General features: G+C 50.9%; 1 protein-coding gene across 1 annotated transcript; it reads right to left on the bottom strand.

Annotated features, from left to right (window-relative positions):
- Window positions 1-3,746: 3,746 nt before the first annotated feature.
- SURF6 (surfeit 6) lies at window positions 3,747-15,179 on the bottom strand. Its single transcript, XM_005897426.3, has 5 exons — window positions 14,898-15,179; window positions 11,200-11,394; window positions 10,558-10,646; window positions 9,465-9,668; window positions 3,747-9,357 (listed from the first exon to the last, which is right to left on the bottom strand). Exons 1-5 carry the CDS (start codon window positions 14,989-14,991, stop codon window positions 8,878-8,880), a joined length of 1,062 nt encoding a protein of 353 aa, XP_005897488.1. The 5' UTR covers window positions 14,992-15,179; the 3' UTR covers window positions 3,747-8,877.
- Window positions 15,180-15,318: the final 139 nt, after the last annotated feature.

The following is a 15,318-nucleotide window of genomic DNA, read 5'->3' as shown; positions in this document are numbered from 1 at the left end:
GCCTGACTCTTTGTGACCCCAAGGACTGTAGCCTGCCAGGCTCCTCTGCCCATGGCATTCTCCAGTCAAGAATTCTGGAATGGGTATCCATTCCCTCCTCCAGGGGCTCTTCCTGACCCAGGGATCAAACCCTGGCCTCACACATTGCAGGTGGACTCTTGGCCATCTGAGCTGCCAGGGAAGCGCCTGTGCATCCGATGGGTTTTGACACATGTATAATGGCGTGTGCCCTCCATCACAGGATTGTGCAGAATCGTTTCAGTGCCCTAAACATCCTCTGTGCTCCACCTTTTCGCCCCTCCACCTCCCCTTACTCCCTGGCAACCACTGATCTTTCTACTGTCTGCATGGTTTTGCCTTTTCCAGACTGTCATAAACAGCTGGAATCAGTCACTTTGTAGCCTTTTCAGATTGGGTTCTTTCACTTAATATTATGTATTCATGTTGGTCTGAATGGACCAACATTTATTTATTGGTCTCCTGAAGGATGTCTTTTTTTTTTTGGACGATAATTGCTTTCCAATATTGTGTTGCTTTCTGCCATACATCGACATGAATCAGTCACAAGTATACATATGTCCCCTCCCTTGTGAACGCCCCTCCCATCGCCCACCCCACCCTGCTCCTCTAGGTTGCCACAGGGTGTCAAGTTGACCTCCCTGGGTCACACAGCAAACTCCCACTTGCTATCTGTCTTCCATATGGTAATGTATATGTTTCAATGCTACTCTCTCAGCTCATCCCCGCCTCCTTCCCCTACTGTGTCCACAAGTCTGCTCTCTCTGTCTGCATCTCCATTGCTGCCCTGCAAATAGGTTCCTCAATACCATCTTTCTAGATTCCATACACATGTGTTAATACACAGTGTTTGTCTTTCTCTTTCTGACTTACTTCATGCTGTGTAATAGGCTCTACGTTCATCCACCTCATTAGGACTGACTTGAATACATTCTTTTTTATAGTTGTGTGAATCACAACAAACTGTGGAAAATTCTTAAAGACTTGGGAATATCAGACCACCTTACCTGCCTCCTGAGAAATCTGTATGCTGGTCAAGAAGCAACAGTTAGAACTGGAAATGGAACAATAGACTGGTTCCAAATCTGGAAAGGAGCACATCAAGGCTGTATATTGTCACCCTGCTTATTTAATTTATTTAACTTTCACAGAGTGCATCATGAGAAATGCTGGGCTGGATGAAGCACAAGCTGGGATCAAGATTGCCAGGAGAAATACCAATAACCTCAGATATACAGATGACACCACCCTATGACAGAAAGTGAGGAAGAACTAAAGAGCCTCTTGATGAAAGTGAAAGAGGAGAGTGAAAAAGTTGGCTTAAAGCTCAACATTCAGAAAACTAAGATCATGGCATCTGGTCCATCACTTCACAGCAAATAGACGGGGAAACAGTGAGAGACTTTATTTTTGGAGCTCCAAAATCACTGCAGATGGTGACTGCAGCCATGAAATTAAAAGATGCTTGCTCCTTGGAAGAAAAGCTATGACCAACCTAGACAGCATATTCAAAAGCGGAGACATTACTTTGCCAACAAAGGTCCGTCTACTCAAAGCTATGGTTTTTCCAGTAGTCATGTATGGATGTGAGAGTTGGACTATAAAGAAAGCTGACCACCAAAGAATTGATGCTTTTGAACTGTGGTGTTGGAGAAGACTCTTGAGAGTCCCTTGGCCTGCAAGGAGATCAAACCAGTCCATCATAAAGGAAATCAGTCCTGAATAATCATTGGAAGGACTGATGCTGAAGCCACAATGCTTTGGCCACCTGATGCGAAGAACTGATTCATTGGAAAAGACCCTGATGCTGGGAAACATTGAAGGCAGGAAGAGAAGGGGCCGACAGAGGATAAGATGTTTGGATGGCATTACTGACTCAGTGGACATGAATTTGAGCAAGCTCTGGGAGTTGGTGATGGACAGGGAAGCCTGGAGTGCTGCAGTCCATGGGGTCCCAAGAGTCAGACACGACTAAGTGACTGAACTTCTGACCTACTTCATTCTGCATAATAGGCTCTAGGTTCATCCACCTCTTTAGGATTGACTCAAATATATTCTTTTTTATAGTTGAGTAATATTCCATTATATATATGTACCACAATTTTTTTCTCTACTCATCTGTCAATGGACATCTAGGTTGCTCTGAAGGACATCTTGATTGCTTCTAAGTTTTGGCAATTGTAAATAAGGCTGTTATAAACATCCTTCTGCAGGATTTTGTATGGACATAAATTTTCACTTTATTTGGGTGAATACTGAGGAGTATGATTGCTGGGTCATACGGTAAGAATTTGTCTCATTTTGTAAGAAACTGCCAGTGTTTTTTTTTTTTTTTTTAACACAGCTATATCATTTTGCATTCTGGCAGTGAATGAAACTGTACTGCTCCATATCTTCACCAGAATTCAATGTTGTCAAGTGTTCTGCATTCTGGCCATTTCTAACAGGTGTGTCAGGGCTCCCCTGGTGGCTCAGATGGTAAAGCATCTGCCTGCAATCCAGGAGACCCAGGTTCGATCCCTGGGTCAGGAAGATCCCCTGGAGAAGGAAATGACAGTCCACTCCAGCACTCTTGCCTGGAAAATCCCATGGACAGAGGAGCCTGATAGGCTACAGTCCATGGGGTCACCAAGAGTCAGACATGACTGAGCGACTTCACTTTAACAGGTGTGTTAGTGACAATCAGTTATTTCACCACCACCACCACCAAAAAAAAGGCCTATTCAGGAGCAGCAAATAATTGCAATTCAGGACATGCAACTATGGTGGACCGCATGCAAGTCCAGTAAAGGAGACTTTTCAAACAGTTATTGGCTGCATCAGGTCTTCGCTGCAGCATGTAGGATCCTGTGTCATATGGGACCTTCTCCTGGCAGTGCATGGACTCTCTAGTTGTGGTGCACGGGCTCAGCAGCTCTTCCTTGTGGACTAGGGTGCCCTATGGCATATGGGATCTTAGTTCCCTGACCAATGTTTGAACCCACATACCCTGCATTGCAAGGTAGACTCTTTACCACCAGGCCACCATGGAAGCTGCAAGGAAACTCTTTTATAGAGCAGAAGGGGAAGTTGGAAAGGGCTACTAAAAATTATATGTCCATTGGAGTAAACTGGGACTTGACGTACAGTGGATTTTCATCAGCTGAGTTGTGACAGCCTGACATTGAGCTACCACCAGGCAAGGAGAAATTCTCTCTTCCTCCTGTTGGCAGTAGTGGGGTCATTCCTGCCTGAGAGGCAAGGCCCAGCTCCTACTGACACTGTATTGAGTGATATGTGCATGAGAGCTTCTGCTTCTGTCCTTTCAGCTCCGTGTCAGCGAGATCGCCCTTTACAGGCACACCTCTTCCTGCACTTTGCCTTACTCCACGTCAAGGACACTGCTTCCTTAAAAACTGAAGGCTGGCGCGTCAAGCGTCCGTCAGCACCATGTTCCCAGCAGCGTTCCCTTACTTCATGCTTCTATGTCCCATTTTGCACCTCTCACAATCTTGAAAGAAAACTTTATACTGTTATTGTATGTTACAGTGATCTGTGATCTTTGATTTTAATACAACTCACTGCAGGTTCAGGTGACGGGTAGCATTTTTTGCCAATATTTTAAAAATTAAGGTGTGGGTATGTGCATTTTTTTTAGACATAATGTTATTGCACACTTAATAACTAACCACAATATAGTGTAAACATAACTTTTATATGCTCTGGGAAACAAAAGAAAAAGGTGTGACTTTATTGCAATATTCATTTTATTGTGGTGGTCTATCTGCAATATCTGGATATTGCAATAAATGGCAATATATCTGAGGTATGCTTATATTGATTTTCACATAGTGTAAATGATAATATGTTATTGATTTTAAAGTCCACTTGTTCATTACTGGTATACAGGAAAGCGGCTGACGTTTACATGTTTACTTTGTACCCCGCAACCCTGATATAGTCATTTATGCGTTTCAGGGTTTGTCATCTTTTGGATGTCTATATAGATGATCATGTCATTTGCAAAGACAGTTTGACTTCTTCCTTCCCAATCTGCATGTTTTATTTTTCTTGTCTTATTGCATGTGCTAGGACTTCTAGTGTGACACTGAAAAGCAGCTATGAGAAGAGACATTCTTGCCTTGTTCTTCATCTTAGCAAGAAAACTCTGATGACGGTATTAAGTATGATGGTATTTTTACACTTTTGGTAAACTTTTACCCAGTTGAGGACACTTTCCTCTATTCCTAGTTGCTAAGACATATCCAGTCATCAGCGTGGCTTTTAACTACTAGTTTTGTTAAAAAGCACTTTTGTGAACACAACACAACATGACCTGTCATGGATGAGTCAGGGAAAACCTGGGACTTGTTATCTGGCTGGATTTTAGCTGTGTATGCGAAGGCGCTTCTGTCGTACTGACCCTTAGCAACCCTATGGGCTGTAGCCCACCAGGCTCCTCTGTCAGTGGGATTCTCCAGGCAAGAATACTGGAGTGGGTTGCCATGCCCTCTACAGGGGATCTTCCCGACCCAGGGACTGAAGCCACATTTCTTACGTCTTCTGCGTTGACATGTGGGTTCCTTACCAGTAGCACCACCTGGGAAGCCTATGATTTTAGCAGAGGGTAGCCATCTAGACAGCACCAAGGGAGGGGACCCTGGATGTACTGGCACACAGCTACAAAACAACTTATCTGGAGATGTGGACACCAGAGACAAATATCTTTTGAAGGCAAGACTTTGAGACTAGCTGACACCACCTTAAAAACAGTAAGACTTGAGAAACTCAAGGACTACTCAAGGCGACTGGGGATGGGGAGGTCTCCCTTAACAGTGCTGGGTAGTCAATAGACAACGACAGGCTCAAAGTCCTAAAGTTTTAGGTCAAGACAAGAGCTGAGAATCAGGAACTTTCTCTTACTTTGTAGAAGAATCTCTGAGTTTGCAACTGCCAAGACTGAATTAACAGAAAACTGAAGTTTTAGCTAGTTCACTAGCAAATCCTACCAACAGGTGAATTCACAACCTTACCAGATCTCTCATGGGAGAGCTGGAGCACTCATCAGTCCTGGGAATTGAGACAGGGGTATTTGGACAATTTTGGGTACCTTGGGTACCCTGAATATCCAACCTACCGAGGACCACCTTGAGAAATCAGTCCCTGCCATATCTAAAAACTCATCTGAGGCGTCACTTCCAAGGTGAAACCAGTCTCCTCCATTTCACCCCCATCTCACCTTGTCTCTAGACTGATATATGAGAGATCTCAGCAAGACCCATGTGGTCAATTACAAAGTCAAAGTCAGAAGAGTCTGAGGGGCTTCCCTGGTGGCTCAGTGGTAGAGAATTTGCCAGCCAATGCAGATGACATGGGTTCGATCCCTGATCCGGGAGGATCCCACATGGCAAAGAGCAACTAAGTCAGTATCTCCCAACTACTGAGCCTGTGCTGCACGAGAGGCCACTGAAATAAAGCCCATTTATTTAGAGAGGAGCCCCCATTCACAACTAGAGAAAAGCCTGAGCAGTAATGAAGAGCCAACACAGCCAAAAAGAAATAAACTTTTTTTTTTTTTTAAAGGGAGCAGCACTCCCTTAAAAAAAAGAAAAGAAAGTTTGGGGAAAAAAAAAATCACGTAACTAAGTGGGAACTAATTCTAGAAGTGCTTGGCCAAGAAAGGAGTGGTGCAGTTCCAGATATGGTTCCTTCCAGAAGCAAGGTCTAGTGGGCTGACTAGGGAACCGGAAAAGTTCCCATTACTTCCTTTGGTGCTCAGCCAAAACCTGGAACCCACAGTGGCCCAAGCTAAGGTTAAGTGAACTTTACAGAAATCCCTAGGAATAACTTACAAGAGCTAAGAACTCTCAGTAGAGGGCCAGGCTTGTTGGAGGGTCTTAACTGTGTTACCTGCTCATCCACCTCATAGGCTGGGGAGCCTACAGAAGACTCCTCCTCTCCCAAGGTCCTGGGAAAAGCACCAGAGAGGCACCACAGTGGCTCTTTGAAGGCTGGATGGAATGCCGTGGGAGACACAGGGGTAGAACCAAGCTCCCGGGGCCGTGCAGACCGGGGACCTGAGGGCAGCAGGGAACATGTTGTGACATGGTCGTGTGAGGTTCCTCAACTGTTGGCCAAGCTAGTGCTCAGTGCAATGACCCAAACGAGCCAGCCCATGGGGGTCTGGAGACCGGTCTCTGCCCTCTGCACCTGGACAGCAGCTCTGGCGAACAAGAGCTTCACTGAGCTACTCAATTGCTTACAGCCCCTCACTGAATTTCTAACCACGAGTTCACTCAAGTCCTGGAGCACCCAAGCAGAAGGAAAGGCTGGCTGGGAGCCTTCTTCCCAGCTTCACCCGAGGAGGGCCAATGGACTAAGAGTACCATCTTTGTGGGACTGTTGGAACCCAGATCCTCGTGAGCCACAGTCCATGAATGTGTCCTGTTAGGGGTTACTTTTATCCTACTCACTGGATAGACCAGGAAGGGGGCCTTCTGAGACTCTTGTCATTTGGTCCTGAAAATATGAGATGTGAGGCCTGTTGGAAGTTTTCTGCATTTCACTTTCTGCACTCGAGGCACACAGCACCCAAGAAGTTGGCATCAAGCTTCCTAGACTCAACCAGTAATGTTCTCTTCCCTGCAAGTGAGATACTTCTGTTGCCCTGAGTCCTGTGTGGCACGTCCTTGCTTCTGTGCACCACCAGCTCCCAGCCCTGGGTCAGACAGGAGCGTGGCGGCCCAGCCCAGGGCGGCTGCAGCGTTGTTCTATACTTGGACACAGACGGTCTCCCACCAGGTGGATGCTCCATACCTCCTCACCCTTCCTTCCCTCTAACTCCTATTGTCCAGGGCTGCTTGATGCAACCTGCCACCAAAGCGCACCATTTGCTCGCTTCGCACACGAGCTACATGACACTAGGCCACAGCAGCACTCTAGGGTGGAGGGGCGTGCTTCCTGGCCTTCCAGGCTTCAGAGGAAGGAGCGGAATACCCAATGACACATACCCACCAGGCCTTGGGAGATGCTCCTTCAACTCCCACAGGGGGCTACACTCTCCCAACTCTCCTGACTGCAACGTGTGGACATTAATTTGGGAGCAACTGCCCGGGGCAGAGCGGGTCAACAGAGCCCAGGAGTGAGGCTCTAGGTCAAGCAGAAAATTGTGCCGCATGATGGACTCACCTGCTAACACTTAAAACCAAGGATACACATAAGCACAGCTTTGCGGCTATAAAGTGCTTTTGGCACTGTCTCAGCTGAGGCCCACAAATGTTAATGCACATCACTTCCGTTATCTTCCAATCCTAAACAGTCTCTCACATCTATGAGGATTCTTTGACAGGTAATTTAGAAGTGTGTTTTTAAACTTCCAGACATGTAACTTTAACAGTTACCTCTGGAATTTAAAACTGTCTTATGGCCCAATAACACACTTTGTGCGAAGCCCAAGCTCTGAAATACGACTTGCTTTGTGGACCAGGTGATGCTCAGTTTTCACCACTGTTCCGTGTGTGCTTGAGGTTTTCTTTTTAATTTCTTAAAAAAAATGTGGCCACAGCCTGCGGAATCCAGGATCTTAGTTTCCCAACCAGGGACTGAACCCATACCCCTGCACTGGAGCAGAGTCCATCACCAACTTGATGGACACGAGTGTGAGCAAGCTCCAGGAGTCGGTGATGGACAGGAAAGCCTGCTGTTATGCCGTAGTCCAAGGGGGAGCAAAGAGTTGGACGTGACTGAGTGACTGAACTAAAGCACTGGGCCACTAGAGAAATCCCAGTACACACAGTTTTCAGGTACACAGGTCTGTGTGTCCATTAGATCAAGCTTATAAACACTCTCATCTGAATCTTCCGGATCCATCTGATTTTGTCTACTTGACCATCAGTCCCTAGAGCAGATGTTAAGCATCTCCCACTTGGTTTGTGAACTGACTTCTCCTGCAGAGTGTCAGCTTCTGTTAGGCAGATCTGAAGCTGTTTCTGGGGCAAGGCTGTTTACCTTCCAGGTGATCTGAACCTGTTTCACTATTCAGTGACATCCTTTCTCTCTAGCAATACCTTTAAAACTCTAGTAACACATCGTCATCTAATGACAGTCACACCAGTTTCCTTTTGGTTACCATCTGTTTCTTAACTGGAATTTAGTCTAAAGAATGTTACGAAGTCTTCCTGAAACACAACCCACGTACCACACACTTCACCCGCGCGTGTCAACGCTGCCTGCCTATGGGCTTGCACTCACCTGTCCGTCACTGCGGACCCTCCATCCATCCAGGTAGTTCTCCAGGTTTTACCCCTTCTCTCCCACTTCCCCCTAGACTGATACTATCCAGCCGGCTCCAATTTCTTTTCCCTCCTACTCCAATAACACTATCTTTTAGTAGTTAGAATTTTTAATAACCATCTTCACCTTAAATTCTACTCTCTACCCTCTTTCCACATCAACTTGTGTAACTCAATCACAGGCGCCTGAGCACGCCCTCCTGCTCCGTTACCAAGCCCATCACCTCCACTGTAGCTCTGCTGCAGGAGCTGCTTATTCCCTTACCAAGCGCGCCTGGGGCCAACACCGCAGTCACAAAGGCCATGCCCTTCCTGCTCCTGCGACAGTGAGAGGAAGGGGCGGCCAGCAAAGCCCCCCCAGGTGCCCGCTCCCTCCTCACAGCTCCCTGGGCCGCTACCCCACAACCTGCAGAGAGCCTCTGGTCTAATAAGAGGTTGGAGCTGGATCCGGGTCAGCCCCTTCCCCGGATCTGAAGGCTCTTCTGCACGGGGGTACTGAGCCCCGGACAAACCGGTGAGAGGTACGTGGCAGAGTCCACTTTCCGCCGGAGCCTGCATGACCCGAGATGGGGGCTGGGCAGCCAGGGCCTCAGGCCAGGCCGGCGCGCTCCAGGTCTTGGGGCAGGATGCGGCCCTTCTTGCGAGCCTTCTCCAGGCGGCGCTCGGCCTTGGCCGCCTTCTTCTTGCGCAGGTTCTGCCGCCGCTGGTCCTGCCTCTGCTGCATCTTGCCCACCACGTGCGCCGTGCGCTTCTCCCAGGCGCGTTGGCGCTGCGCGCGCCGCTTCTCCTTGCGCTTCAGGGCCTCCTGCAGCAGGCGCTCATCGTCGCGGATCCTCACGCCCTCGGCCTTGTACAGCAGGTTGGTCCAGCGCATCTTGGCCTCGAGCTCCTGGGCCTGCCCCGCGTCCCGGTCCCGCAGATCCTCCAGCCGGGCCTGCCGCGCCTGCAGGCGCTCCAGCAGCTGCCGGTAGTTCCTGCCCGTCAGCGGTGTCAGGTTCCCCTTCAGCTTCTGCCTCTTCTCCTTCCGGCGCTGGGCCTTGTTGGCTGGCTCCTCCTCGGTCACCTCCACCTCGCGGGAGAGGGCGACTCGAGCTTAGGGCCGCTGCCCGCCTGCCACGGGGCCCACTTCCGCCCGCCCCACGGCAGCACAGGGCGGGCACTCAGCCCAGCGCTCACCTTGTTGAAGAGCAGCCCCGGCTGGGCCTGCGCCTCCTCCCTGGGCACCTGAAGGTCCGGCTCGGTGGCCTCTGCCCCCTCCAGTGCCTTGGCCGCCTTCTCCTTTGCTCTCAGCTCCCTCCGTTTCCTCTTTTTCCGGTCGCGCTCCTGCTTCCTCCGGCGTCTTTTCTCCAAAACAGCGGGGGACAGCTCCTTGGCGCTGCCCTGTGGGGTGATCCCGCGCTCACTCATAAGGTTCTCATAATGGGGCCCCCAGCTTAGCACGTGCAGTCAGGTCAGGACCAGGGCCGGCGGGGTGCGGCGTCCCACCCCGAGATGACCTGGCCCCAGAGTGCGCCCAAAACAAGGACGAGGGGACCCTCTGAGAACCACACCTTCCAGATTCCAGGCACAGACCACCTGCCAGGGCACTTCCCAAAAGGGGGCCACTAAGTCTACCTGATGACCCAACAAGGGGCACACTGGCCTCCATCCGGTCAGACGGGGTGAGGGCAGGCGGCTGAGGCCCCGCCACCACCAGATGGGGAGGTTCGGTCAGGACAAGGCAGTGTTGCTGGTGCAGACCCCGCCCGGCAGACAAGAGCACTCTGGACCACCGCAGGAAGGCACGGCCCTCGGGCCTGTCCCCCACGGCAGAGGCCTGGGGAGGTCCCCAGGGAAAGGAGGGGGAGGCGACCCCACTAAGCACTCGGCACTGAGGCTGGTTCACATCCCGGAGCAACAGTCCCGTGGCGGTCCCCTCGGGCAGGTCGCCTCACCTCAGGCCCTGGCTTACCTCAGGGGCCGTCAGGACAATCAAAAGAACGAACGCCCAGGAAGTGCTACTGAGAGAGGAGCCCAAGCCTCTCAAAGGCCGCAGCAGAGAAGAGGCAGCAGCTCAACATGGGGGCTGAGCCTGCACCGCCCCCCTAGATGACGAGAACGGCACCTGACCTCCCGCAGAACAGAGCTGCCGAGACCCTCCTGCCCAGGCCCACGACGGCTGGCAGAGCAGGGAGCCAACCTCGGAGAGCACCAGGGTGTCTCCTCCAGGTGGGGTGGGGAAAGCCCTGCAGCACCCAGAGACCCTTGCCCGCCCCCACCCCACACCTACCTGGCCCCGTGCCTCCTGAATCTTCTCATGCAGGCGCTGCCGCAGAACGTCCAAGGCAAACAAAGAGTCAGGCTCTGCGGCCAGGCCATCTGCAAAGAAGGATCAGAAATCCGAAAGGAGAGCCCCTCCCAACCTTCCTGTGCCCCCCCACCCCCCCCACAACAGGGGCCGGATTCAAAGCCTGAGCCTCCGTGTGCGCCCCACACCCCGACTCCCGCCCAGTGGCCACTGGTGGAACTGCAGGGCCTCTTCAAGCTGGATTGGCCTCCGGGGTAGGGCTTGCTTGTGTAGCACGGGCCAAACCCATCTCTGGATTCTTCCAACTCCTGCGGCACCCACCCACACCCAGAGGCAGCTCTCAGGACATCACTTCAGAAACTTGAGGGCAGTGAAGCTCGGCATGCCAGGTCGCTGAGGATTTTAGAGGACACAGCCATGCCCCTCTCTGTCCCGGTTACTATATGACCTGGGGCTTCTGTGCCCTTCCTGAGCTGCCCATCCACCCATAGACCCTGCGATCTGTCCTCTACAAAGCCTCATACCATCCCAGTGTACCTGATCTTGCTGTTATAACCAGAGAGGGCCACATGCACACCTATCCCAGATCCCAGCAGGCTCTGCCTGCCTGCCTGCCCCCCTCACCTGCTGGGACCCTGGTGGAGCTGGTGGCTCCCTCCTCCTCCTTGGCCACCTCTGGCTTCCTGGCCTCAGACTTCTCCGCAGAGGCCTGGGCCTTGGGCTTTGCAGTCTTCCTCTCCCGCTCCCGGGATTTCTTCTGCGCTTTCTTCCTCTTCTTCCTGGGGGGCGCAGCAGCTTCTGAGACTTGAGTTTTGCCAGCTGAAACAAGAAACGATAAAGGGCTGCCACTTCAATCCCCGTGACCCAGTCAGTAGGTAAGAAGGTCCTGCAAAGGTTTTGATTTCAGAAGGATGCCAAAAGCCAGTTGAGATGGGAGTTGTGGGGACCCTCATCCACTGAGCTCAGAACCACACACCTCCTGGAAAGCAGACTGGTCACACTCATCAATCCCTGATGAGTGTAATATGCTGACCCACCGCCAACATCCACACGCTGACCCAGCAGTCTCCTTGTATCCATCCTCAGGGACAATGAAGGCACGTCCCACAACAAACTGTGTACCCCAGAATGAGCTATATCGTTTTGGGCTTCCCAGGTGGCGCTAGTGGGAAAGAATCCACTTGGCAAAGAGATGCGGGTTCGATCCTTGTGTCAGCAAGGTGCCCTGGAGGAGGAAATGGCAACCTGCTCCAGAACTCTTGCCTGGAAAAACCCATGGACAGGGAAGCCTGGCAGGCTACAGTACACGGGGTCCGCAAAGTGCTGGACACACTGAGCTGACTGAACACACACACACACGCTTTCAAATTAAAAGGTGGAAAGGGAATTCCCTGACAGTCCAGGCAAAATGGCTGTCTGGGGAGGCCTTACAAATAGCTGAGAAAAGAAGAGAAGCAAAAGGCAAAGGAGAAAAGGAAAGATATACCCACTTGAACGCAGAGTTCCAAAGAACAGCAGAGAAAGCCTTCCTAAGTGATCAATGCAAAGAAATAGAGGAAAACAACAGAATGGGAAAGACTAGAGATCTCTTCAAGAAAATTAAGAGATACCATGGAAACATTTCATGCAAGATGGGCACAATAAAGGACAGAAACAGCATGGACCTAACAGAAGCAGAACATATTAAGAAAAGGTGGCAAGGATACACAGAACTATACAAAAAAAGATCTTCATGATCCAGATAACCACGATGGTGTGATCACTCACCTAGAGCCAGACATCCTGGAGTGTGAAGTCAAGTGGGCCTTAGAAAGCATCATTACAAACAAAGCTAGCGGAGGTGATGGAATTCCAGCTGAGCTACTTCAAATCCTAAAAGATGATGCTGTAAAAGTGCTGCATTCAATATGTCAGCAAATTTGGAAAACAGCAGTGGCCACAGGACTGGAAAAGGTCAGTTTTCATTCCAATCTCAAAGAAAGGCAGTGCCAAAGAATGTTCAAACTACCGCACAATTGCACTCATCTCACCTGCTAGCAAAGTAATGCTCAAAATTCTCCAAGCTAGGCTTCAACAGTACATAAACTGACAAGTTTCAGATGTTCAAGCTGGATTTAGAAAAGACAGAGGAACCAGAGATCAAATTGCCAACATCCACTGGATCATCGAAAAAGCAAGGGGATTTCCAGGAAAACACCTACATCTGCTTCATTGACTACACTAAAGTCTTTGACTGTGTGGATCACAACAAACTGTGGAAAATTTTTAAAGAGATGGGAATACCAGACCACCTTACCTGCCTCCTGAGAAATCTGTATGCAGATCAAGAAGCAACAGTTAGAACCAGACATGGAAAAATGAACTCGTTCAAAACTGGGATACGTCAAGGCAGTATATTGTCACTCCGCTTATTTAACTTATATGCAGAGTACATCATGCAAAATGCCAGACTGGATGAAGCACAAGCTGGAATCAAGATTGCCAGCAGAAATATCAGTAACCTGAGATATGCAGATGATACCATCCTTATGGCAGAAAGCAAAGAGGAACTAAAGAGCTTCTTGATGAAAGTGAAAGAGGAGAGTGAAAAAGCTGGCTTAAAACTCAACATTCAAAAAATGGAAAAAAAAAAAAAAAAATGAAGACCATGGCTCCAGTCTCATCACTTCATGGCAAACAGATGGGGAAACAGTACAAACAGTGACAGATTTTATTTTCTTGGGCTCCAAAATGACTGCAGCCATGAAATTAAAAGACACTTACTTCTTGGAAAAAAGCTATGACTAACCTAGACAACATACTAAAAAGCAAAGGTCCGCTAGTCAAAGCTGTGGTTTTTCCAGTGGTCACGTGTGGAAGTGAGAGTTGGACCATAAAGAAAGCTGAGCACCAAAGAATTGATGCTTTTGAACTGTGGTGTTGGAGAAGACTCCTGAGAGTCCCTTGGACTGCAAAGAGATCAAACCAATCCATCCTAAAGGAAATCAGTCCTGACTATTCATTGGAAGGACTGATGCTGAAGCGCCAATACTTTGGCCACCTGATGTGAAGAACTGACTCACTGAAAAAGACCCTGATGCTGGGAAAGATTGAAGGCAGGAGAAGGGGATGACAGAGGATGAGATGGTTGAATGGTATCACCAATTCAATGGACAGAAGTTTGAGCAAGCTCTGGGAGTTGGTGTCCCTTGGACTGCAAGATCAAACCAGTCAATCCTAAAGGAAATCAACACCTAATATTCACTGGAGATCCTGATTCTGGGAAAGAGTGAAGGCAGGAGTAGAAGGCGTCAGGATGCGGTGGGAGGACTGACACATGGTGGGATGGGTGGATGGCATCATGGACTCGATGGACATGAGTTTGAGCAAACTCTGGGAATTGGTGATGGACAGGGAAGCCTGGGGTGCTGCAGTCCATGGGGTGGAAAAGACTCAGACACGACTGAGCAGCTGAACTGAATCAGTGGTTAGGACCCCACACTCTCACTGCCAAGGGCTGAGTTCAATGTGTGGTTGGGGAACTAAGATCCCATAAGTGATGTGGCAAAGAAAAGGTGGAGAAAATGTTTATATTTTAAAAGGAAAATGAGAAATGAGTGCACCAAGTAGGGACCCGATTGGTTCAGGGAGAAATACACAGGAAAGGAACTAGAAAGACACAGATCTAACTTTTCACTGAGTGATGGGAACTCACTTAACCCCTAGAGTGAACAGGTTTCCGGGTGTAACGAAAGTCCGTTTCTCCTCTGGTAGGTCCACGCCCGTCCCTGCCGCTCTCCCTCTCCTCCCAGGCTGGACAGGACTTACGAGCCCCGGCTCCCCACAGGGCAGCTTTTGTCTGCTTCGCCTATTTGTGTGTATGAGGGGGCCCTGTCACCCCTGCCACGTACACTACCATTGGCAGGGCCACCTTCTTCCTCCCTTCTCCCCACACTGCCCACAGTAATGGGCTGAATAAATCATCTTTCTCATCAACGCTCACACCAGCCTTGCCACTCAATGTGGAGAGCTGGCCGAGCCTGTTCCGCAGAGTCACGTCCTCCAAACCCCGGCCGAGCTTCCCGCCTGGTGGGGCGCACGGCTGAGCCCCCTCGGACCCCGAGACAGCCCCCAACGGGCCGGGGCGGCGGCGCGGCCCTGAGCGTCTCTCACGGTGTCTCCCTCTGGAACGTCGCAGGCCCGCTTCACGCGTCTGAGGGTCTGCTCCGCCTGAAGACGGCTCAGGGGCGGTGCAGGGGAGTGGGGACGCGAGCGCCGCGAGGGCGGACGGGGTACCCTGTCCGAAGCCCTCACCGCCCTGGCCCCCCGGGCTGCGCCTTTACCCGATTTGCGCTTCTGCGGCTCGGCGCTGGGCTGGGAGCAGATCTTCTTGGCCAGGCCCTGCAGGTAAGCGTCCTTCGCCAGCAGGGATGTCATAGCCGGAGGCTCGGGGGTCGGCCGGGGCTCGCTCACCGTCCTGCTCGGAGCGAGGAGGACCGGGGTGCAGCGTTCCGGGCCGCCACCAGGCCCACAGGGCCCTCAGCACGAGACAAGACCCTCACCCGCCCAGCGGCACTCGCTGGAAATCACCACGTGCGCAGGCGCGGCTGGCCGAGCGCCGAGCCGCCAGCGCGCGGCGATCGATTAACCGGGCCTCGCTGCCGCCGGAAGACTTTGGGGCGGGAAACGCAAAGCACTGTGGGGCGGGACGCAAAGCATTGTGGGCAGAGGCGGCTCCCAGTACGCGGCGGGCGCCCGGTAACC

This window comes from Bos mutus, chromosome 11 (assembly GCF_027580195.1).
Source record: "Bos mutus isolate GX-2022 chromosome 11, NWIPB_WYAK_1.1, whole genome shotgun sequence".
Classification (NCBI taxonomy): Eukaryota; Metazoa; Chordata; class Mammalia; order Artiodactyla; family Bovidae; genus Bos; species Bos mutus.
Note: the sequence above shows the minus strand (reverse complement) of the source record. Positions and strands in the feature narration are given on the sequence as shown.